This window comes from Balaenoptera borealis, assembly GCF_965194805.1.
Source record: "Balaenoptera borealis genome assembly, chromosome: 5".
Classification (NCBI taxonomy): domain Eukaryota; kingdom Metazoa; phylum Chordata; class Mammalia; order Artiodactyla; family Balaenopteridae; genus Balaenoptera; species Balaenoptera borealis.
The window spans coordinates 75,950,217-75,975,637 of NC_138862.1; the positions used below are offsets into that span (position 1 = coordinate 75,950,217).

General features: G+C 39.2%; 1 protein-coding gene across 4 annotated transcripts in view; it reads left to right on the forward strand.

Moving 5' to 3' along the window:
• FGF12 (fibroblast growth factor 12) overlaps positions 1-25,421 on the forward strand; it is a 543,244-nt gene that overhangs the window by 178,823 nt on the left and 339,000 nt on the right. Inside the window, exon 1 of one of the 4 annotated variants that reach the window (XM_082393375.1) lies at positions 5,782-6,491. The exons of 2 other annotated variants lie outside the window; for them this stretch is intronic. In XM_082393375.1, coding sequence (XP_082249501.1) covers positions 6,401-6,491 — 91 coding nt within the window. In that variant the 5' untranslated portion in view covers positions 5,782-6,400. Of the gene's footprint in view, positions 1-5,781; positions 6,492-6,659; positions 6,924-25,421 lie in introns of those variants that run through there. One more of the 4 variants, XM_082393378.1, reaches the window with a different exon arrangement.

A 25,421-nucleotide genomic window follows, 5' to 3' on the forward strand; every position in this document is an offset into this window, starting at 1 on the left:
TCATCTATAGTTATCTATCTATTATTTATTTATGTATGGATATATCTACACATAGATATTTCTACATTATAGATATCTCTATCTATAGGGAGAAATATATATTTATCAACAGAAATAAATATGATGGATGTGTATGTGTGGGTTTGTATATATGCATATATTTCATAGCCTTCTCCACTGAGAGAACCTAGGATCAATGACACCCCAGTAACAATGGGCACACTAGAACCCCTATTTTAGTTCCTAAATACTATTTTCCAATAAAAAGTATTAGACTCATTGGAGAATTAGTTGATTCCAGAGCTGGGGCTGGAAAATAAAAGGCAAACTTGGAATATCATGTGATGCTAGAAAATTAAGGAACTGCTCATAAAAAGACACCAGAGCCAACCAAAAGGATCTCCTAAAGGCTAAAGTTGAAACAATTTGAACCGCAAAATAAATAATGATAGTATTGGATTATAATGCATAGAGTAAACATTCCTGAGGCCATACTGATATAAATAAATACTTGAATAAATAAATAAGTGGGGGAGAATGTACAGCTCTTGCAGAAGAATTCCCATTACAATAGAAATAATTAGGAAAATACAAAGTTACTATTAGGGAAACAGCACAATAATAATTACTGCAAGCAAGTTCCACCAATGGATGCTAACATCAGTGGATGAAAGTTGAAGGAGAAACAGGATATTAGCATAGCCTCAGAGTTTCTTCCTCAAGATATTTATCAACCATAAATGAAAATAAAATATAACTTGACAGTATAGAAACCTAGCAGACACTACCTTAACCAAGTGATTGATGTTAATAACACTAGTTGACATCATGTAGCTCTTGATAAGATCCTACTGAAAAGGATACATCACTTCTGTGGCATTCTTGCTGAAAATGAATAACTGTAGACTAATCATTAGAAAGCATCAGACAAGCCCAAATTGAAAGACATTCCACAAAATATTTGATCAATATTTATCAGAAGTTTCAAAGTCCTGAAAGACAAGAAGTGACTGGGAGACTGCCATACACTGAAGAAAACTAAGGACACACAACTAAGTGCAGAGTGGATCCTAGCTGGATCCTGGAACAGGAAAAGGGCATTAGGGGGAAAAAAAACTGGTAAAAATTCAATAAAGTTTGTAGTTTATTTGATAGCATGGTACCAGTATAAATTTTCTGGTTTTGATAACTGTACACTGGTTATGTGAGTTGTTAATAGTAAGAGAAGTTGGGTGAAGGGTATACATGAACTCTATTATTTTGCAACTTGTCTGTAAGTCTCAATTTATTTCAAAATAAAAAGTTTAGAGAAGAATAAATAGAAGAAGAACAACAAATAAAAAAAGAACAAGAGGAAGAAGATAACAACAAAAGAACCTCATGCATTGCTTTTTTGAAAATAGTTGAAAGTTATTTTAACTTATTTGGACCATATGTGTCATTAATAAGTAAGTTTGCTGCCAGTGACTGTTTTTGTCACATCTAATAAGATTGATTTTCTTGCTATCTTTGTCTGTTTAGGCTGCTATAACAAAAAGTACCTTAGATTAGGTGGCCTAAACAACAGACATTTGTTTCTCACAGTTCTAGAGTCTGGGAAGTCCAGGATCAAGGCACCAGCAGATCCAGTGTCTGGTGAGGGCTTGCTTCCTGGCTCATAGATGGCCATCTTCTCCCTGTGACTTCACATGGTGAAAGGGGAGAGAGAGCTCTCTGGGGTCTCTTTTATAAGGGCACCAATCCCATTCATGAGGGTGAAGCTTCCCAAAGATGCCACTTCCCAATACCTTAGGGGTTAGAATTTCAACATATGAATTTTAGGGAGATATAAATATTCAGTCTCTGATAGTTACCTATAAAAATTGGATTTGAGGGTATTTCTAGAGACATGAGATACAGACCTGGTTTTTATCCTGGCAGTCGGTGGACTAGCCATATAACATAGAACAAAGATACTGTGTTAGCTATCAGACTGGTTTTCATCTTTCAGTTTATATGTTGGTTTGGTTTCTTTGTGAAATAAAGTTGCTTTCCTTTTGATAGACATTTTTTTTTTTTTAACTTTTTTTTGGGTTTATTTATTTATTTATTTATTTTATTTATGGCTGTGTTGGGTCTTCGTTTCTGTGCGAGGGCTTTCTCTAGTTGCGGCAAGTGGGTGCCACTCTTCATCGCGGTGCGCAGGCCTCTCATTATCGCGGGCTCTCGTGTTGCAGAGCTCAGGCTCCAGACGCGCAGGCTCAGTAATTGTGGCTCACGGGCCTAGTCGCTCCGCGGCATGTGGGATCTTCCCAGACCAGGGCTCGAACCCGTGTCCCCTGCATTGGCAGGCAGATTCTCAACCACTGCGCCACCAGGGAAGCCCCTTGATAGACATTTTGACATTAATATACTCATTAAAAGTTTTCGGGCCTGGCGGTACTATTGAGTATGCTATTACTGATTCAGTGTAGGCTTCCAAACAGATAAATACATTGATTAATTGAAGAGCTGATGCCAAGAGTCAACAGATTCCTATGTTTAATATGAACAGAAATAAATTACCACTTAAAAATCTCAGAACTTCCTCATACAATTATTAATTTCTACAATCTGTGAGTAAATAACTCTTTATAAAATGAAAAATTTAGATACTAAGAATTTAAATAAGTTCACCTATCATTATGTACCAGATTTCCCCATCCCTCTCAGAAAGTGATAAATGATTTCATTTTGAAATTACACTGGCGAGTCACTTGCTAGAGTTGGTCCAAGGTCAATAAGAAAACAGAAAGAATATCTAACTTACGAAATTTTAATTAGAGACAGATAATTTAAAATTTGGTCATTATATATCTCCAGTTTAAAATTTAAAAATATAATTGCCAGTAAAAATTTGATTTTGGCTTACGGAATAATACACAGAAAGCAGAAAATTTCCAAGTTTTGATTAAACTAAAATATGCTCCTTTCCTACCATCCGTTGTGCTCCTGGCTATTACTATTTGCTTGTTTTGTCTTGCTTTTGGATGTTATGGTACTTGTAAAAATGCAGTCTCCTTATGTTCTGCCCAAGATACTTAAGGAAGACTATATCTACATACCTGACTGTGAAGCTGGATGTCACCTTAGGAGTTGTTTTAACAAGCATGTACATGAAAGTCTGATAAGGGCAAAAATCTTTATTTTTTTAAAACTAAGTCTAAGTAATACAATTCCATTGATCAATTCCCCTTTATACCTACTTCAATCAAATATCCATAATTTATAGTAAGAAAGTATTTTGCATTTAAATGTTATGTACTCTCTTTGGTGTAATCTGAACTCATCTGAGAGTTCAATAACAACAAAAAAATCTATAAATGTGATCCCCCAGTTTTTTTTCCAAGTACTATGATGATCCACTTTCTTTGCGATGAATATACCTGGCCATAAGAATCGCTGTGACAGCTGCTTAAACAAGACAGCAGGACATTTAAGTATTAATTGTGACAGAGTTGGCTTTCCTGCCCTGTTTTCTAAGAGTTTATAGTTCTGTTAAGGAGACAGAACTATAATCAAATAAAAGAGCCACTATGTTAGACCATTAAGGTGCACCTAGAACCCAGGGCAGTTGATAAGAGCACCCTATCTTGTGTAGATAATTAAAATCTTCAAAGCTCTTTCACATATTTCACCTCATTGAATCCTTGCAACAGTCTTGCCAGGTAGGCAGAAAGGCTTGTTGTGGATATGAGAATTGATGCTCTAGAGGTCATGTGTGTTTTAAATCACACATTGATTTGCTTGCTCTGCCCAAGTTCCTTGATAGGGGGCCTCATCCTATTCCTTTGCTATGTTTCAAGGAATAGCTTTTCTCTCAAAGTACAAAACAGCTCTAGGCATTGGGTTCCAGAGCAGGAGAGCTCTACCGGAAAGCTCTCTGTCTCTGCTGCAGCAGGAAAGACTATTTTTAGATGTTTTCCTTTTGCTAATTATCTCCCTCTCCGTGGGGAATTTCTATGGGTAGAATCCCCAGATGAGCCAAGTTTCTCACTAATTCCCGCAGAGACCGGAAAGACAAAGGCCATGGCCCAGCTTGCCCTGGGGCCTCAGAACCTCTCCAGTGATGACAGTGTGGTGGCTTTAGCAAGTTCTTCAAGGACTGTGGAGCCCACAGAGCTTTGGTGATCACACTGAACAAGGGGACTAAGGGGCGACTGGAAGGAAGGTCTGCACATGTCTTCTTGAGTCTTGGAACCACCCCAAATGACCTTGCCTGGAGCTCAATTCTGAAAGGACTTAAGAGAATGTGGAGCCAGTGGTGGCTGAAGGCTCAGGAGGCCCTGCTGATGTTCTGGCTTTCTTCCATCATCTTTGAGAGGAATAAGGAAGGGACTTCTGAAAGAATATTTTTCCAGGCAACTTCAACCTTAAGCTTCAATCTCCAGGGAACCCCACAAGAACTGTGAAGGATTAGCCTATAGAAGAGAAAGAGGAAAGGGGTGATGAAAACCATTTTCACTCCTTTGCTGGGAAGAGCTAACCAGCTAGTGCTAGGTGGTCTGGGGACAATGGGTGGAAAGAAAGTAAAGTAAGATTTTGGTTCAATGTCAGGATAAATCTTCAAACAGGTTTTGTGCAGTGAACTACCTGGGGAGCTGGTGAATTCTGTCACCTGAACTGTTCAAGCAGAAATGTGGACACTGGAATGGACGCTGGCATTCATGGGAAGGTGGGAGTGATGGAAAACCCTACAGGTTGAGGACTAAGGAATAATAATTGCTAACACTATTATAGCACTTATTTTCTATCAAGTTTTTTTTTTAAACACTCAACAAGGGTATAGAAGGTAGATGTTATTATTAACTCTCTCTTAGAGATAGGGAAACTGAGGCACAAAGAGGTTAAGTGATTTGTTCAAGGTCACACAGCTAGTAGGAATTTTCACTGTGGCTGCCTGTTGTTGGTGTCTGTGCTTTTAACCACTTGCTGTATTGCTGTGTCCTCTAAGGACCCTTCTTGCCCTGAAATTCCTGATAGGGTGGAGTCTGATCCCAATGCCAGCATTCTTTGTATGCATCACTCATAAGACTTCTTCCAAAAGGGCAATGATGGCCTCCGAGAAGGAAGGAAGGAAAGGAGAGGAGAGGAGAGGGGAAGGGAGAGGAGGGGAGAGGAAGGGAAGGGGAGGGAGGGAGGGAGGAAGAAAAGAAAAGAAAAAAAGAAAAAGAGAAAGGCAAAGGATGATGGAAAAAAAAAAAAATCGAGACATTTAGACCCAAAGGGAAGCTCCCTGGTCATCTTTGGGACCAGTTGGCAGAGACAGAGCCTAACAGAATATCGCGTCAAAGTTAAATACCGCTGTTGTTTTTTGAGAGTTCCCGCCTCATTTGTCTCTTCTTCTGTAACTCTGGCCGTCCCTTCTGGCCTGCCTTACTCCACCTGCACCTGCCTTCCCGTGGCACCTGTGCTAAGCTTTTCCAGGAGACTGGGAGGCACGGGGACAAACAAGCAGCTGCCAGTTCTCTATTCTGCACCCTCTTCCCCGCCCTGATTTACAGAGGGAGAAAGTGACGCCCAGGGTGGTATGTAACTTACCCAAGGTCACAGAGCCCGGATCAGAAAATCCAGGTGTCCAGACCCCCACCTCAGCGCCCGGCCCATGCCTAGAGACCCCTTCGCTCTCCGCGCTTGAACCCAAGAGCTTTCTTTATTTCACATCCCCGCCTCCCCAGCCCCACCCCCCAGTTCCCCGGAGTCAATTCTGACGCTCGGCAGCCTCCAGGGTCCAGCCCTTCCTGCGGGCGCTTCCTTTCCGCCGGATTCCCACGCCGGAGTCGCCCTCAGCCCGCGCGCAGCCAGCGGGAGCGCTGCCTTCCGGCCCGGGAGTCCCTCTCCGCGCCCCGCAGCCACGCACGGCGGGGGCACAGAGGCGGGCGGGCGGCCAGGGCTCACCGCCCGACGCGGAGAATAGAAACTGAGAGGGTGTCCCGAGCCCCCAGGCCAGAAGGCCAGGGACCCCGGGGACCCCGCCCTCTTCCCTCCCTGCGCCTGCACCTGGAAAGGGGCAGCAACCCACGGTGACGTCCTCCGCGCAGCCGGCGCTCACCCTCCAGCCCGCAGCCCCGCCGCCTCCTTCGGGAAGTCCCAAAGTGTCACGGTCGAGCCCGCTGGGGTGTGGCCGCGCCTCCCGCTCCCCCAGGGGCTGCCGCCAGCCGGGCGGCCGTTCCTACTCCTCGCCCGGCCCCGGCCTCGCGTCCGCTGTGCTCCTGCCCCGGCCCCGGCCCCGGCTCCGGCCCCGCCAAGGTGCGAACCGCTCTCCGCCCGGGACGCACGGACCATGGATTCGGGATCCGGCTTCCCAAGACAGGCCGCCTTTTGGTTGGACAATTAGCGGAGGTGGGCGGGGAGTTGACCATCCCCACACACGCGCTTCTCCATGAAGATTCTTGAGCTTTCTTTGAAGAAAGGAGTGCATATGCTGCAGTGTCTCTGTGGAAGGAGCCTGAGGTCCAGCAACAGCCTAAGTGGTGAGAAAATGTTCCTTCCTTAGCCCTAAACCTGCAGATGCCCACCCCCCTTCCCTCCTCCTCATCCCCTCTCTACCCCCACCCCCCCACCCTTAATCAGCGCTGTAAGTGATGGAAGGAAGGCGTTTCCTTACTGGGGCGAGATAATGGCCCCGCCGCCGGTTCTGTCTTTGGATTTTTTTTTTTTTCTCTCTTAAATCCCTGAAGTCATCCGTGTTTTATAGAACGCTTTCGCTGTCGCCTAGCGCCTGAGCTGGAACCCGCGGGTCTCTTTCCGAGGGGTGCTTACAGAGACCAGATTTCGCACTTCCTCGCGGCTGTCTCCTTGTGACCTGCGAGGGCGGCGTGCGACTTGGAGTTGCTCAGTCTTCTCTTGAGAAGTTGCTCGTGCGTTCGACAGGAGAGGGGACTTTTAAACAGGTGGCTGGCCAGGCAGGTATCTTTTATTTTCTTGCTTTGTCTGGAAAGTAGACATCTGGTCATCGTCAGTGAGTACGTTTTGCCCTGGAGATCAAGCAATTTCTGAACTGATGCTGAAATAGAAGAGTCCCAATTAGGCCTGGGTTTAACCAACTAGGTCCCTCAGGAAAAGCTCAGGGAGGGAAAGAAAGAAAATCAGACCCTTTTAATGACCTGCGATATTGAGAAAAACGATTAAAAATTTTAATAAAAAAAAAGTACAACCAAGTAAGTGTGATACTTTTCTGCTGAAGCCTTGCGGATGAGGCGAGCTGTTTCACCACACTTTCCATTGTCCATCTCTCTCTTTTTTAAAGTGTAAGTTCTCTTTAAAGTGGTTTTGTCCAGTAATCTTACAAGTGCTAATCCAGTTTTTGTGTCTTTGGGTTTCTGTTTACAAAATGGGGGTGGGGTGTGAGGAGAGAGGAAAGGCACCCTTATTACGTCTAAACAAATGTCTCTTTGTAAAATAATTTTTTGCTAAATAAATTCCAAATAACTTTAATGTTCAAAAATTTAACAATATTATGATAGGCTTCAGGTTTAAAACTTCATGTTATTCTGGGGGATCTGATTCATTTGGTTAAGTACCTATTTTCAGTCTGTGCGGGAGCTATGAAGATTATATTTGGAAAGATTAGAATATATATAGGTTTCATTCATCCTTTCTAAAACTTCGACTTTCTGCTTACTCACTACTCTAAATGAAAAATAAAACCATTGTAAAAGAACTAATTAGATAATTTAACTACATGTGAAGTATGAGAATATACACTTTTGAAATGAAATCAGCAGTGAGATCTCATATTTCTACTTCTGTTCAATTCAGAAGATTATTTAGACATTATCTTTTGCCAGCATATTTGTAAGGGCTGAAATATATCAAATAACTATATTCTAAACTAACATGCTTGATGTTGAAGTTTTATGTTTTGAAAATACGTATTTCAGGAAGCCAGCAGAGATGTATGTTAATATTATTTGTTTTTCCTTGTCTACGTTAAGTAAAACATGAATAGATTATAACTTGGATATATGTTTCCTAGGTGTGAAAAATTTTAAAGTATGTATGGTGTGTGATAACGACCTCTTGTAAAAATAGTTAACATGTTAATTTACATACAGAGTCAGTCTCTCAAATAGTAACAGATCCAAACAGAAGTGGTAATATGTGTGAGGGAGAAGCATAGGTTGTTGCAAAGTCATGGGACTTAGAGTCAGAAGACCTAGCTATAAAGCAGTCTCAATAAAATTACTAACAATCTTTCAAACTCAGTATTTTCATCTGAAAAAAAAGTGGAAATAATGATAGCTCTAGCCTGTTCCCTATTTCTTACTGGATCCTAGATTTAACATGTGATCCTATGAAAACTGTTGCATTTTATATACGCATTGTTATTTAGTGGGGTGGTGGGTTATTTTAGGGAGCTATCACTCTAGGGGAATTCTTGTAAAATGGTATAGTCACAAGTTGTGAAGATGAAGGTTCCTTTTGAGCGGGTTTTTATGTCATAAGCCTAATATTCTTCACTATTTCATTAGTGCTTCAGTGGCTAAAACGAATAAGAATCATAAAATATACAAAATGATCATCACTTCCTTTTAGCTTTCATTTTCAAAAGGATTTTTGTTGTTTTATGTAACATTTTCATTGTTAATGTCAGAAAATTCAAAAAGTTAGTTCTTACTATTAGTTCATTTGTCTTGCAGTACTTAACAAAAGCAATTTGCTAAGTGCCTACTATGTGCAAACGTGTAGGCATTACTACCGTTCACTCAGTATTTTGGGTTCTCCTCTTGGGCATATTGCAGGATGGCATTCTCGCATTCCCTTGAACTTACGTATGGCTATATGACTTGCATTAACAAACGAAACATGAGCAGAAGTGACATGCCTCACTTGCATGTGGAAAGTTTAATAGCCAGAGCACACTTCACCTTCAGCTGTGACCTTCTGATGATGTTCAAGGTAGCGGTTACTCCATCTGTCTGTGTCCCTGAGTATCTGTAGTAATAGGGCTTTACTATGTGACCCATGATGGGCATTTAGCACAAATGAGAAGTTAAAACTTCTTTTTGTAAGTAACTTAGATTTTTAAGGTTATTTGTTATCTAGCCTATCCTGATTGATACAGTAAGGCAGTACAGTTTAACATAATAAAATTTAATGGAAGATTATTGGGCTCTGTTTAAGGTTCTTTCTAGTCAAACACTTTAATTTCTCTATGATATCATCTGTAGTATATAATGAATTGATGTATTGGTTTCCTTTCCTAATCTTTGAATAATTAGTTTAGCATACCAAAGTATGCATTTTTGTCATCAAGTAAGTTAGTGCCTGTCCTGAGACTAGTGGGTACATTGCTTCTTAAATGGTATTTATCATTGCCCCAAAGATACAATGAAGCTCCACTGATATTTGAGATTATTCTTTCAAAGTGGTAGTTTAACTGAAAGACCCTTAAGGACTCAGGTGCTCCTTTCTACTTACCCTGCAATGTAGAAACTACCTTTTGATGCCCCCAAGTTCCTGGAAAGAAAGAGCTAGCTATATTACCTGAAAAACAGTGCAAATGTGGCAATTCTCACCTCTGCTGCAGTTTTGCCGGACAAAAGAAAACGCAAATAAAATTGTTTTTCTCTCAGCTTATAAACTAAGAGCTGTGTGCCTGTGAAGAAAACCAGGGCAGTACTTTATGGTGAAGGGATTGGGCTGAATGCTCCATCTGGGTCATGGACCAGCAATCCCTTTGCCTGGCTCTGGGTTAAGTAAAGCAAAAGAGAGGAGGGAAGGCAGACTTTTCCAGAAGCCTAGGGTATGTGTGTCATGCCAAATAGCCCTCCACAGCTGGCACCCCTCCCTTCTTCCTGTCTTTATCCATCTTAGGATAGAAAGTTAAAGAAACATGTCTCTGGCTTCAGGGGTTGCCATTTTTCAATTTAGCAAACACTCTTTGTGGACCTGTTGTTGCTAGGCTGTGTGTTAGGCACAGGAGGCCCAGCAGGGAGAGATATGGACAAGCAAGAGGTACCATACTAGGCAGGATATGATACATGCCAAAAGTGGAGTACCTGGGAACCTCCATTTATTTCAGTTTAACAATCTCTTACCTGAGTTAATGGTCTATGGTAAGAATCATCTCAAAAAAGGAATAATTAATTCTGCCTGGAATTCGTGTTTATCTCCCTGAGCTTGAAAAAGCATTTAGGATTTCAAAAGGTAGTGCTGGGTGAGGCAGATGGGGGCTCTAATGAAAAGGAATAGTATCTCTGTATATTTTACCGGAAGAATGTGTTTGAATAAGACATGGATATAAAAAAGCAATGTTTTACAAAGAATTAGCCTACAACTCATTAAAGCCTACCCAGCATTGCTCATAATCAGATATCCTGCCTAGTTATCTGTTATACCTCTCCTCTGCCCCTCCTTCAACCTAAGTCCATTTGTTCACAGCCAGATATAACACATCAGCTTCTAAGAAAGGTGCAAGTTTTATTCTCTCGTATTGGAGTTAGAAAGAGACATCCAGGGAGTACTTTTAGATCTGTTCTCTCAATTTCCATGGAATATCTTGAAACAATGAAGCTTTCTTTTGTACAATTTAGTGTATGAAATTGCTACCTTTATGCTGTGTTATTTTCATTGCACAATGTTATGAATGCCATGTCCGAATATTATTCTAATGCCAGTAAGTGTTGCAGGGTATTTGCATTTCCTAGGGTGAATATCAGAAAGATACTGTGAATCTGCCAAGACAATCTCTCTTGCTGAAATGATCTTTCTTGTTTATACATAAGCTTCTAGTACCGTCCTACCCTCTCCACTCATTACTGTTTATAGAAACGATAGCATTGCAGTTGGTGTCACTGATTGCCCACGTTGCTGCTTCAATGAAGCCAGCTGGGATTCGATTGCATGGTCTTTAAATAAAACTTAGTGGCACAAAATGAATCTCTTTTTTTGAGGGGAGGGGGGTTGTTGCTAGCTGGATCATTCTCTAAGGCACTAATTATTTGCTTAACTTGGAGGAACTTGAGAATCAGTGAATCACCATGTTGGCTCAGTGTCTGACCTTGGCACTGAGAAACTTGTGGGTAGGTAGCGTAGATAAAGTCTTTATGAAGCCATTCTCAAAATGACAGTGATGAACCACTTACCCCCAGCCCATTTTAGCACTCTGTAAGTAGCTCATGGACTGGGGCTAGTGAATGTGCCTGTGGTTCCAGCTACCCAAAGACTGGAGCCAGATTAATTGAGAACAGGAATTCCAGGCAGTAATGTTCTGTGCCAGCCTGGTACAAGGGGATGGCCTGGAAATGGTGAGAAACAGAGTGAAAGATTGGTGGTGCATTTTCTTAAACTGCCACAGTATGGAGAGTAAAGAATATCTATCACTACTTTTGACCTTTGGCTTCCAAACTTCACTACAAGTTAGGCAGGATAGCATTTTTCTTTATAGTTATATAATACAGATTAGGGAACCAAGCCTTATCCAGGTGAAGATTTATATGTCTATGTAAGTTTATTTTCTCCTGAAAACTTTTAAATTTATAAATGTATCTATATCTATTTAAAATATCTGTGCACTTATGCAAGTGTGTGTGTGTATGTGTGTGTATCTCTGTGTCTTTGGTTAAATGCATTCAAAATTGTTAATGACAGTTACCTTTAGGGAGTTTGATGGCAGAGACTTGCTTTCTGCTTTACATATGTCTATATTATTTGAATTTTAATGAAAATGTGTTCCCTTTTTAATTTAAAAAACTAGTGATATATATTTTAGATTATGCAGTTTTCTGCTCATAGCAGGAAACTTTGAAAATGTAAAATCTCTGTAGAATAAGAAAATCACTTATAAAACCATAACCTCAATATAATCCCTTTTATTCTTGGTGTGTGAATTTTAAAAACAAAAGTTATCACAGGAAAGTTATATGCTTTGTTTCTTTTCCTGTGCGCTTAAACAATTATTCTAAATATGGAAAGAGATACTCATATTGAAATATTTGGAAAATACGTTTTTCTAAGAGGAATTACAAGAAGCTGTTAATAGTGCTTAGGAGAGAGATATTTTTGGGACAGTGGAAAAGGAGGGTTCTTTCTAGCTTTGTGCATTTCTGCATTGTTTCTAATGATTTGTACATATTGACTTTATATATGTAAATCAGGATATAGCTGGGTGCGAAATTGTGAACCATTTGTATTTTTTTTTAAAACTCATATATATTAAAAAACACTAACGGATATGTCATTTTGCCAAAAATTCTTCTAAATATGACTTTAAATTATAGAATGACCTCACATATCTATGCTATAATTGTCATCTGCCTACTGTTAGATCACATCCATTTTTCTAAGCCTTTAAATTTTGTTTTAAAAAATTTTTGACGAATATCTTTGTGTAGCAATCTTTGTGTGTGGTGGGCTTAGGGGATGTAATCAGTGATAACTTTTCTTTCTCCTCCTTCCCTCTACCTTCTACCTTAATCTTGAGTTCAAAACAATTGAGAAAATAAAGTTGTGAAACAGATAGCTATTAATGTATCTGCTTTCTTACTGGATTGCTGGACTATTGGATTAGAGAATGGTCAAAATTGAATTTAACACCAAACTAAATCTTGATGTATGCAAACCACTAGAGGGAAGTTTGGATCTGTAGAGCAGGCCCACCTGCTAAGAAATCCGCCTTTACCCCTGCTGAACCCCAGTAGCAGAGCAGAGAGATTTACATTCCATATTTACCTCTAAAGACAGGTCTGGGACCAGAGCTATTTTTGCCTACCCAGAAGCTCAGAATGTGTCCAGCCTGTGAGTAGGCAGATCCACAGAGACAGAGAGAGACCACAGCAGGCTAAGCTTCACTGGCCCCATTTTTTCTCCCCACTCTCACCAATCAGATAAGTTTTTCCTGTTCCTTGGAAAGGAGTGAGAAGGGTGGATGGAAGGGCACAGACTCTCTTACCATTTGTTGGAAAAGGCAGAAGAGCCTCTTTTGTGGACCAAAAGTAAATGAGGAAAGTGGGAGCAAAAATTTATTCTTACAGTGTGTAACTTTCGAAGGCATAACTATTTTTAAGGGTGTTGATATATCCATATATTCTCCAGTAACTTACACTTTTGACCACCATATAATACTTTCCTGGCTCTGTGTGACTGTGGGCTAGTTCCCTGTGTCTCATATGTAAAATGGGGCTGAACAATAGTTCTGAGTTTATAGGGTTGTTCTGAAGATTAAATGCATTAGTATCTGTAAGGTTCTTAGCCTGTGAAAGCCTGAGCACTTGGTATTTAGTACTTCCTGCTCTTCTTTTTCTTGCCTTTTATCCCTCCTGGTGTTATAAAATACCAAATGCATGCTGTTAGTGTGTGATTTATCCCATCTTAGTCTTTCTCTTAATTTAAGGTAAAAAAATGTTCACCATACTAAATCTTAGGATATATCTAAAATTTTGATCTGTATGCTTAACTTTCCTTTATTGTTTAAGACAGGCCTTTATTCTGGTAGAAAGCTATAGGAGTCTGTATCTAGCCAATTTCATTTGTGAAGATTCCAGTTTGTTTTCTTAAAACTAATAATTATCATAATCACAGCATTAAGGAAAATTCTGGATTTTATTTCATCCATAAAATACTGGATTTTATTTCATCCATAGAAAATGGAAATGCAGAGTAATTTGGCTCTAACAGGTAATTTGGATGATATTCTTTTTTTTTTTTCTTTTAGTTCCAATAACATTTTATTTAAGGACATGGAATTTGAATTTTATATAATTTTTAAATGACACACAATATTATTATTTTGATTTTTTTCAACTATTTAAAAATGTGAAAACTGTTTTTAGCTCATGGGCAGTACAAAAACAGGCATCAGGCTGGATTTCACTCACAGGCTGTGGTGTGCCGACCCCTGCCATTTCCATTACTCGTCACTATACTCGAAAGTCTGCATGCACCTACACCATTGGCAACACCAGGCATTACCAAACTTTCAAATCTTGCCAATTTGACAGGGGAAATTGTATCTTAGTTTGGCTTAGCTTTACTTTGCATATCTCTTTTTATAAGCGAAGTAAATGATCTTTTCTTATTGGGTGATATTCTTTTAGGTGACTTTTGATGACTGAATTTTTGGAATTAAACATAGTAGCACTAACCTTATTCTTAGGAGTTCATGTTGCTTGAGTTTTAACTCTCTGTTGTGTTGGTAGATTATTTAGAAGATCAAAACAGGAAGCAACCAGGAGTCACATTACATTTTAATACTGTAGAGTCAGTGTGACTGAAAAAATTCCTGACCTCCTCAGGACTAAATAAAATCATTTAAATTTATTTTCAAGTCCTGGCAGCTAGGCTCATTCAGTAGATTGCTGTTTTTCCATTCTTTGTTGTGTTTCTCTCACCTGGTAATTTCTAGGAAGTACTGAGGGGTATTGCCACGTTCCACAAACACATCCTGGTGTTATTCAACATGTCTGCCCATATTCTTCACTCTGAAACACTGAGATGGGGGAACTTTGTTACTCTCCTCTTTTCAATTTTAAAGAAAACCAGACTGTGGGTCTTCCGAATAATTGACTGAATACTTGAGGAAAGCAGAGGTGTATAGCAGCGCAAAGAATGGAAATCTAAAGACAGACATTAACTATCACTGCTCCTAAAGTCCATGAGTCATGTCCTTCTTTAGGAGAGCCTCCTGGTCATCTCTATGTAACTCCTAGGCTATCTCTGCATAATGGATATTCTTTGTTTCCCCCAGCATTTAGGAACTACTCCTCCAGGTTCCAGAGAAACAATAAGGTAATTCTCATTCCCCTTCCAAGGCTCATTGATTTTCTTATTGCGGGATGGCTGAGAGTGAAGCATCCATGTGCTTTAGGAGAAACACGCACTCACAGCACAAGACATGGTCTGGCCACTCCTGGTCCAGAAAAAGCAATCATGGTAGTTATCAGCACATTTCCAAATGTTTAGGTTATTCCATTTTAAATAGTACCAGATGAGGTGTACCAGATGTCAGCCCAGGTAGCCTTACACCTTTCTATCATCTATCTTTCAAAGTAGATTGCAAAGAGCATCAGTCCTGCATGATCTCATCTCACAAACTCTTGGGACAAACAAGACAGCTCTTCTAAGAATGAACAGTGATTTTCAAATAGGGCAGCCTAAATGCAGGGGAGAATTCTTTAAATCTGCATGAACTTGGTTCTGTTCAAAATATACCCAATTTAAATTACTGAAAAAAATACATAACATCTCAGATAGAAGCATCTGCTTCAATGGTTGGAGCAGTTTTACAGCGACAGAGACTAGGAAATTGACATATTTGTATGATTAGAAAGGCTCAACAAGGTAGTCTGTCTGAAAGCAAGGTAGTATGTTTCTATGACAAGGGGAAATTCTAATTTTTACCTTAGGGAATACAAATCACTAACATCCCCCTAAAGTGCTATCTATCCAGTTACAAGCATTTTAGTGTTCAGTCTCACTTACTACCCTATTGCTTGAAGAGTTGAATATTTTTGGATTTTTAAACCAAAGATATTATGGAACATCACTTCATTTATATGTCTGTTCATGCAGCATTTAATGAGACCCACACTATGTGCCAAGCAATGGGTCTGCATGAACCCTGTTCTAAAATAACTCATACTTAGATAAGGGAGATAATAACTGAGCACAACTTATCCTAATTAAGGTATCAATGATGTCTAGTGTCTAGGTATAGTGTGTCATTCTTAGTTATCATTGTCATTATTCTAGAAGGGACTGCTATGTGTGTAGTAGAGATAAACTCTCCCCAATATTTTTTTAGGTTATCTTCTCTGATAATTACTGTTTGCTGCTGTGATTGTTTACATGTGCTCTGTTCAAGTTCTAGTTGAGTAGATTGATTGTTAATTTGTTTTCATCAAGCTGGAAATACTCTAGCTGTAGAGTTTACATCAGGCTAACTAGCACCGGATGGATCATCATTATGGTTTTGTTTTCCATGATGCAGTACTCTGGATTCTGTTATTTCAACTGAAATTGGAATTGGGAGGGCACAAGAAGGAGAAGGAGATAAAATATATGTAGTCTGTTTTTAAGGTTAAAATACAGAAATGGCCAGAAGATTAATATAACTAACACTAATATACCTAAGACTCAAAATGAGCAAATTATTAACATTATGCGACGTGCGTTTCAGATTTCCTTAAAATTAAGAAGTCAAACACGACCGATAAAATTAAAATCACTTAGAACTATCCCCAGCTCTATTCCAGAATCCCTTCCTCCTCAGGGGTAACAACTATAATGACTTTGGTGTGTGTCCCTCCCATGCATATGGGAGGTTCTGTAGAGCTGAAAATAGCCAGCTTCCTCAAAAGATGGAAGTACGTTTCTAAGGCTGACATTAAGACTGATCTTCTTAATTTACTATGTATCATATATGATACTGTTTTGAGTGCTTGTAAGATTTATAGATGAGGTCTTGAACTGTACTTATCTTTCTGCATCTTATTTTTTCACTCAATGACGTGTTTTTGAAATTCATCCCTGTTAAGACAAATGTATCAGGTTCAGAAACATGAAGCTGGATGTGAGGGAACCTATATTTGTAGCTGAAAGCATGGACCATGGAGCCAGGTTGCCTGGGTTTGACCTGACTCTAAGACTTACCAATTATGTGACCTTGGACAAGTTTTTTAACCCCTCAGGGCCTCACTTTTCTGATTTGTAAAATGGTAATAGCACCTACTTTATTGGGATGTGGTGTGGAGCAAAATGAATTAATATATTTGAATCTCTTGGAATACTTTCTGACACTTACTAAGCGTAATATAAGTGTTTATTATCTGTATGTTCATTTGAGAACGTGTATTGACTTATAGTAGGAGGAGCAACCTTGCTTGGCTAATATTCCCTGATTTTTTTACATCCAGCATCATGTTAGCTAGAAAAGAAACCTCTGTGTCCAGGCTTGGATTCCTGTCAGAGGCAATTAGGTATTGAGAATGAGAGGTCACCTAAGCTGGAGAGGTTAGTAAATCACTAAGAAACAGTCATCTTGGGGAGCTGCTATATTTAAAACGGATAACCAATAAAGACCTACTGTATAGCACAGGGAACTCTGCTCAATATTATGTAACAACCTAAATGGGAAAAGAATTTGAAAAAGAATAGATACATGTATATTTATAACTGAATTACTTTGCTGTACGCCTGAAACTAACATGACGTTGTTAATCAACTATACTCCAATATAAAATAAAAAGTTTAAAAATAAGAGAAACGATCATCTTTTGATTAAGGCTGTTGCACAGTGAACTGGCATCAAAGCAATTTGCAGCATCTGCCTTAGTATTTGGGTGTTTGGTTTGATTGTATCAAACAGATACAGCACTCAGGTGCTACAGAAACACCTGAGAATGGTCTGATGTTCAACCCTATTTCCCTTTGATTGTATGCTACACAGCCCCACCCCTCTCTTGGGAATTGTAAATTGGTGTACTTTGTCAACCCACCTTTTGAATTGAGAGGAAGTGGTTCTTGGTTGAGCTGGAACTACAGTGAGTGCTTGAGACTGAAGCAAATCCCTCTAGAGATTCAAGAGGAAAAATGAAAGAACAGGTGGAGCTGAGACTGCCCAATGACTTCAGATCTGTGTCAGTCCTACTTTTCAAGCCACCTGGGCCTCCTTAGCAGGTTCTGTAAAGCTGAAAATAGCCAGCTTCCTCAAAAGATGGAAGTACGTTTCTAAGGCAGACATTAAGACTGATCTAAGGCTTTGTTCTGATTGATCTCTTCACCTCCTGAAGCTTTTCGGTATGACCAGGTTTCAGTGATTCTAATGAACCTTGTTGTCGTCCTCACACCACAGATATTAGGAAGCAAACATAATGCCTGTGTTGTAATCTTCTCACAAGGAGGGACCAATTATCATATTATGCATAGAGCATACGTGACTCAAAATGTAGAATTATAATATTTAGGTCCTAGCAACAATTTTAGGAATTGAATACACACTTTCATTTGACAGTTGAAGAAACAGTCCCAACAAACTTGAGACAGTTATTCAAAGCTCCATATGTGTGTGAAGTGGCTGGATCTTTGAATCCAGGACTTTTAACTCTTAGTATATAGAATTTGGACACTAATTTGCAATGTTTCTTTCATTCACTCATTTCATGAACTTAGGCAAGTTTTTTAACCTGTTTGAGCCTCAAAATCCTCATCTCTTGCGTAAGGTACATAAAATCATCCTTGCATCCATCAAAGCACTGTTTGAAATCTAATTGAAATAGTGTGCATGCTAACTGACAAAATCTAAAAAGCATAATAGAGATATAACATTTATTATTACTAGTTTATTATATTGGATGCATTTATGACACAAGGCTATATTGGAGATAAAATAAAGCTCCATTTTATATTGTCTTGGAGAGGGAGTTAATGGCAGAAGCCAGTTTTATCAACATGAAATTTATAGCTTCTTTGGCATAAGAATTGCATCTTCCAGTAGCTATCACATCTGGCTGTACATGAATTTTTCTGGTCTACCCTATTTTGATGCTGTTGAAAAGGATGCTCTTCCCATCAACGGTATGGAGCCTTTTCCGTCTGTGTTGTAAAGTGGGACAATATGATAGAGGTTAAGGCATTTTGTTGATTTAACCTTACTTTAAACTCTTTCACCGATGACTACTAACTAGGATCTTGCAAAGGGTGTGGTAATATATTCCAATATCCAGAGTAACTTCTATTATTGAGGGCTTGTGTCACTTAGTTCTCAGTCAGTGGTGAGCAAATATACACTATATTAGAGTTTAATTCCTGGGATCTACAGGCACTTTTGTCTGTGAGGCAGAAAGAGTAAATGAGCTGCTTTTAGGTAATCACATTAATTGACAGCAGCTTCTAATAAAAATAACTTAGCATAGACAGGAGGAAATAGTAAAAGCTCATGTGATCACTAGCAATCAGACATATTCTAGACATAATTGGGTTCCTAGTATGTGCTTGGCATTGGGCATATAGAGATAAATCAACTCCTGCCTTAAGTAATTTGTAGTATGGCAAGGGAAAGAAGATATAAGCAAAAAACACATCTTCATGGGTAGGTGCTAGACTAAAGGTAGAAACAATTTATCTTGGAAACAGAGAGAGATGAGAGCAGTTCCTTCTGCTTGGTGATGGGTGTGTGTGTAGTCAGGGAGGCTTATCTGGGAAGGCTTCAGCGGAATATGCTGCCAGAGATGCATTTTAAAGAATAAATAGGCATCCACCTTGCATAGAAAATGATGAGGAAGGGCATTTTGGGTAAAGGGGAGAACATGCGCTGAGGCATAGGGCCAAGAAAGAGCATGTGTTTCGGGCTAAATTTGCTCATTCTTTCCTTCATTCTTTCACTCATTTATCAACGACCTACTCTTTGCCAGGTACTGTTCTAATTGCTGAGGATTCAGTGGTGAGCAAAACAATCTCTATTTTAAGAGCTGACTTTCTGGTGCAGAAGTAAAACAATAAATAAATAAACAACTAACATGCATATAATAGAGTGTCAGGTGGTGGTAAGTGCTATAAAGAGAAGTAAACACATTAAGGGGTTAGAGAGAGAAAGGAAGATGTCTTTAGACACAGCAGTCTTTTCCAAGGGAATGGCTTTTAGGCAGAGACCAAAGGAAGCGAGGGATCAAGCTTGCATTACTCAGGGAAAACTTGCTCTAGCTGGAAAGAGCAGCAAGTGCAAAGATCCTGAAGTAGGAATAGGCTTGACATATTTGAAGATGAGGGAGAAGGGCAGCGTGGCAAGAGCAAGATGAGATGAGGAAAAATGGTTGGAAAGGATATTGTTTATGGTATTGTAGACTGTGGCAAGTATTTTGGAATTTATTTTGAGAGTTATGCAAAGTCATGAAAGGGTTTTGAACAGGAGTGTGAAAAGCCATTTATATTTTAAATGGATCACTCTGGCTGCAGTATGATAGTAGACTGTATCAGGGAGACTGTTTAGGAAGCTATTACAGCATTTCTGGCGAGAGGCTTGGAAGAGAGTCAAAATGTGTTAGGTGGTGAGACGTGGTCTGAATTGGGATGTATTTGGAGGTAGCTGATAGGGTTTGCTAATTGAGAGAAAGAGAGAAATCAAAGGTGACTCAAGTAATATGCCTGAGCATCTAGGTGAAGAGGGATGTCTTTCATTGAGTTGGGAAACAAAGAAGGGTAGAGTTGCTTTGGGGCGATAAACTCAAGTTTTCTGTTTTGAAAATGTTCAAAGTGACATAGAATAAAAGATAAACATTGAATAGAGAGATAAAATTCTGGAATTTAGGGGAGTCCAGAGCTGGAGATATGAATGTATGAATAATCAGCATATAGATGGTGTTTAGAATCCCAGAACTGTGTTCAGTTACATAAAAAAATAGTGTTGGGACTTCCCTGGTGATGCAGTGGTTAAGAATCCACCTGCCAATGCAGGGGACATGGGTTCGATCCCTGGTCCAGGAAGATCCCACAGGCCGTGGAACAACTAAGCCCATGAGCCACAACTACTGAGCCTGCACTCTAGAGCCCGAAAGCCGCAACTACTGAGCCTGTGTGCCACAACTACTGAAGCCTGTGCGCCTAGAGCCCATGCTCCACAACAAGAGAAGCCACCGCAATGAGAAGCCCGTGCACTGCAGAGTAGTCCCTGCTTGCCACAACTAGAGAAAGCCTGTGTGCAGCAACGAAGACCCAACGCAGCCAAAAATAAATAAATAAATTTATATATATAAAAATAAGAATTAGTGTTGATACGGAAAAGAAGAGATTTGAGGACTACGCCTGCAGTACTCCTGTACTTAGCCATTAGGAGCTAAATGCTACCAAAGAGACTCAGAAGGACTAGCCTAAGAAGTGGAGGAAATTCAGGAGAATGTGGTAATAGGAGTTAAGTGAAGAAAGTGGCAAGAAGGAATGACCAACTGGGTCACATGCTGATGAGAGATCAGTATGGTGTAGACTGAGAATGGATCTTTAGATTGGGAAATGTGGAGGTCATCCCAAACCTTGGCGAGCGGTTTCAATGGAGAGGTGGGTGTGAAAGTCTGATCGGAATGGGCTCAAGAGACTAGAAGGTGAAAGAGTGGAGAGAATGAACATAAAAGAATCTGCATAGCACAGGGAGATCAGCTCGGTGCTTTGTGACCACCTAGAGGGGTGGGATAGGGAGGGTGGGAGGGAGACGCAAGAGGGAAGACATATGGGGACATATGTATATGTATAACTGATTCACTTTGTTATAAAGCAGAAACTAACACACCATTGTAAAGCAATTATACTCCAATAAAGATGTTTAAAAAAAAAAAGGGCATTAAACCCTTACAGGAAATAAATAAATAAATAAAATCTTTGCCGTTTAAAAAAAAAAAAAGAATCTAAGAATTTTACAGTGAAGTTGTGTGGAGAAATGAGGGAATGTGGGATCAAGGGGAACATTGTCTTTATGAAAATATTATGGCATATTTATTTATATGCTGTTGAGATGATTGACTAGGAAAAGGAAAGCAGTTGTAGGAGAGAGATTGGGAACATTATGAAGATTAATTGGCTTCCCATGATTAACACATTCCAGGCTTGGACCAGATACATCATAGCCGCATCAGACTCTTGTTAAAAAAAGCAAATTGCCTTGTCCTACACCACACCTCCCATGTGTTAGAAAGGTCCCATGTGCTTATATTTTGTAAAAGCTCCGGTGGTTCTAGTGTGGAGCTAGATTTGGGAAGTTTTGTTTTAGGCAACACAGTGTATTGCAGTGGTGGCAAGGGTCCATTGACTTGGGGTGGTAGAAGGTGGGGCTGTAAATTTTGACTTTTTATAAATCTTTAATCTCTTAGCTTTGGCTTTTCTTGTTTTTGGATTTCCCCTCCTAAGAATGCTCTTAGCATGGAGCACTAGAGGCTGCTAATGGTTTTGTTGGAGCCCATGTGGTTTCTCTATGGTGATATTAATGGAAGTATCTGGCTGTCACAGTCTGTGATTAAAATCACTCTGATTAAGATTTTAAGCAAATAGTTACCCATTGAAAAAGTGATAGTCATATGCTTTCCTCTTTTGGGGGATACACAAAGATATCCATTAGACTGCCAAATCTAGCACAAGCATGTTCAAGAAATTGGGTCAAAGGGGACCATTAAGATTTATACTTGATAAAATATTGAGTCTTAGAACCAAACTAGGTGCTCAGATGCTTGATTATTTAGGGAGAATAATACTGTGAAGTGAGATTAGATCTGAATCCAAAGGCCTGGGTTATATTTTTGGCTCTGTAATTTACAAACCATATGAATTCTGGGAAGTTTTGTGTGTTCATATGAAAATGAGTGTGCTAGCCTTTCCCTACTTCCATCTTAGAGTTATCAATACAAAGATCAAATGAGTGGAAAACATTTCATGACTATAAAGACTTACAACTGTATATGTGTGTGTGTGTATGTATATATATATATATATATATATAGTATTTGCATGTAGTATATATATAGTTGATGTGAATTGTGAAAAACGGCTTTTATAAACATGATTTTACACTACATGACACAAGTATCTTGGAAAAGTGATCATTCACACCCCATCATCATTTGTGATGCAAAGTAAGGCTGATTAAAATGTATTTGTTTACATATGTGTACATGCACATATATACATGCATATGTAGGTGTATAGCTTTGTTCAGTATTATTTTTGTTAGTTTTCCTCAGAGATTAGGATGATTTTTGAATTATATTTGTACTGAATTATATTTTTGAATTACATTTGAATTTATAATTAGAAATGATATGTTAGCCTAAACCCCCAAATTCTTCCCACAGAAGTTTCAGATTTGGAGATAAGCCCTAGAGCTTCACTGGTGCCTGTCTCTGCACTACAACTGTATTTCAGTCCATGCCCTATAAATTTGGGAAAGAAATCACAAATGAGAGAGGGAATAGAATGATACAGCAGGTTGTACCATTGTACACCATGCTGGTTACAAGACACTTGAAGGTGGGAAGGAGAAGATTGTATTTGGTCTTGGGTAGCATGTTTTCCAAGGGATATTATTATACTAGAGTACACACAGGAGGTGATGACCAGGGTATGAATAGGGTTTGAAATCGTGACTTAAAAGGATCAGGTAAAGGCCATAAAGATGTTTAGTCTAGAGAAGAGAAGATCAAAGTAGACTGTGATATTCTGGTGATTTCAAGGAAGTAGAGGTAGGTTTGTTGGATTGAGTTTGAAAGGAAGTGAATGCAGGTATAGAGAACACCCAATGAATACTTTGGCTGCTTATGACTTTCCAGTCACTCACTCTTATTGTACCAGCAGATGCTGTATGACTATTGAGATATTGCAGAGGGATTTGAACACCTAATACGAAGCAGAAATAGATGACCTATGGAGTTTCTTCTAGCTCCAGTACTTTGTGTCAAATCAAAGACTTTATGTGAGGAAGAGCTAGTACATTTTCGGAGCTCTCACGGAGGTTGGGGGAAGGTTACAGAGATGTGAATAATGGTTGGTTATGCTAAGCAGTAGAAAAGATTTTGAATTTAGTTCCAAGATGCCTAGGAAAACAAAACTTGCCCCTTTGATTCTCAATCTTTAGGTAAATTCCTGAGTACATGTTGTTCTGTCATTCTATTCTGATCCAGGAGTCAGAACTGTGTCACTGTTGTGTAGCTTGGTCTCTACAAAATGACGGGAAAAATAAATGTTAGCTTCTGAATACTCTTCATATCTTCCTTAAATGGGATGAAATTCACTGTGAAATAATAAAGCTCTTTAACACATAGCTCTGAATAAGTGGATAAATTGAGTGGAAGAAGCAACAATTTAATTTATGGGCCACTTAGTTAACAATAAGTCCGTTTGTCATACTTAACAGCTAACTGTGTTCCTAATGCAGAGTTAATGTTTTGTGCTTTGACTCCTATATTGATGTTGTTGGAAGGAACCTTAGAGACAATTTAGTCCTTTTACAGATGAGCAAGCTGAGGTTCTAGGAGGGAATGTGCTAAAAGGCACCCAGTCTCAGAAGTGAGACTGGGGCCCTGGACTCCTGCCATCCATTGTCTGGGGCAGGCTCTAACTCTCCACACTGCCATTTGTCTCCTAGATTTGTAATTCCCATCATCACATGTTGAGACGATTATTTTTCAATTATACCGGAAGTAATTTTATCTTACAGCATCACTTTGTATCTCTACCATCCCAGATATGAATTAGAGTAATCTTTTGGAACTGACCCAGAGGAGATAGAATCCTTAAAGTGACTTTTCTCACATCTAGTGATATGTCAGGAGGAAATATCAACTATCCCAGTAGCCCAAAACTCTAGAAATTCATGCATTTCCTGTGTAATTTCGGTATATCTGTGTGCTCCCTGTCATTATTTCCTTTAAATCAACACACTTAAGAAAATCAAGTTAGCCTTTTCTTGGCAATTATATCTGTAAAATCACAAGTTTAATGTGCTGGGGGTTTTTTCTAATATAAAAATAATTATTTTAATATAATCATCTTATTTTAAAGGTTTCATCTGGATGTCACCTAAAATAATTTTTCATACCATGCTTTGGGGAATATTGAAAAAGTGAACTCTTTCAACAAACTCTCTGCTATGTAATGATGGATGATAGTCATTTCTTCCTCTCCACCCTCCCCATCCCACTACTGATGTCTCAGTAATTTAAGAGAAAGAACACCAAATCATACCCTCATTCACACACACACACACACACACACACACACACACACATATTTAAGATTTTTTTCCTTTCTCATGGAGAAGTAGGGTGGAAAGAATTAAGAAATAATTTGCTAGAAAAATGAATGAATCAGGTTACATTCATACATTAGCTAATGATAGGGATCTCCTGACAAGAAGAGGTGATTAAGAAAGTGTGTGAAATAATTATTTCCTTCCTGCTGAAATATTGATCAGTTGTTTACAAATTCTCATTAGAGGTGTGAGATGTAAATAAAGACTTCTTAGAGTTTTTCTTCCTGTAGTGCCACCAAAAGGTCCACATAAACATAAATAAACACAGCATTGTGAATTCGGTTTTGAGAATTTGAGTTTGTGTTGTGGTTGCTTTTATGTGATAGATGACACTGTTTGGTTTCAGATGGTGCTTGGGACAGTCTGTCTCATAAACCTACTTTTTGTGATTGAGATCAGTTTACCAATGGAGACACCCATATTACTTGAAAGAGAGACTAAAGTCTTGATCCCATTTGAGCCAGAATTTTTAGTTCTAATGAATTAATGCTAATGAATTAATGGTTTTCTAGAATACAGCTTTCCACCCAGTGTGCATAGTTTCTGTACTCCAGTCCTAAGGAGCCTTGTCATTTTACCCTAGTGTGGTACAATAATTGTACTTTTCTAGGTGTGCGATGTTCATGACATGAAAAAGGCTAGGAAATACTAGACAACGAAGAACAGTACATCTAGTTTG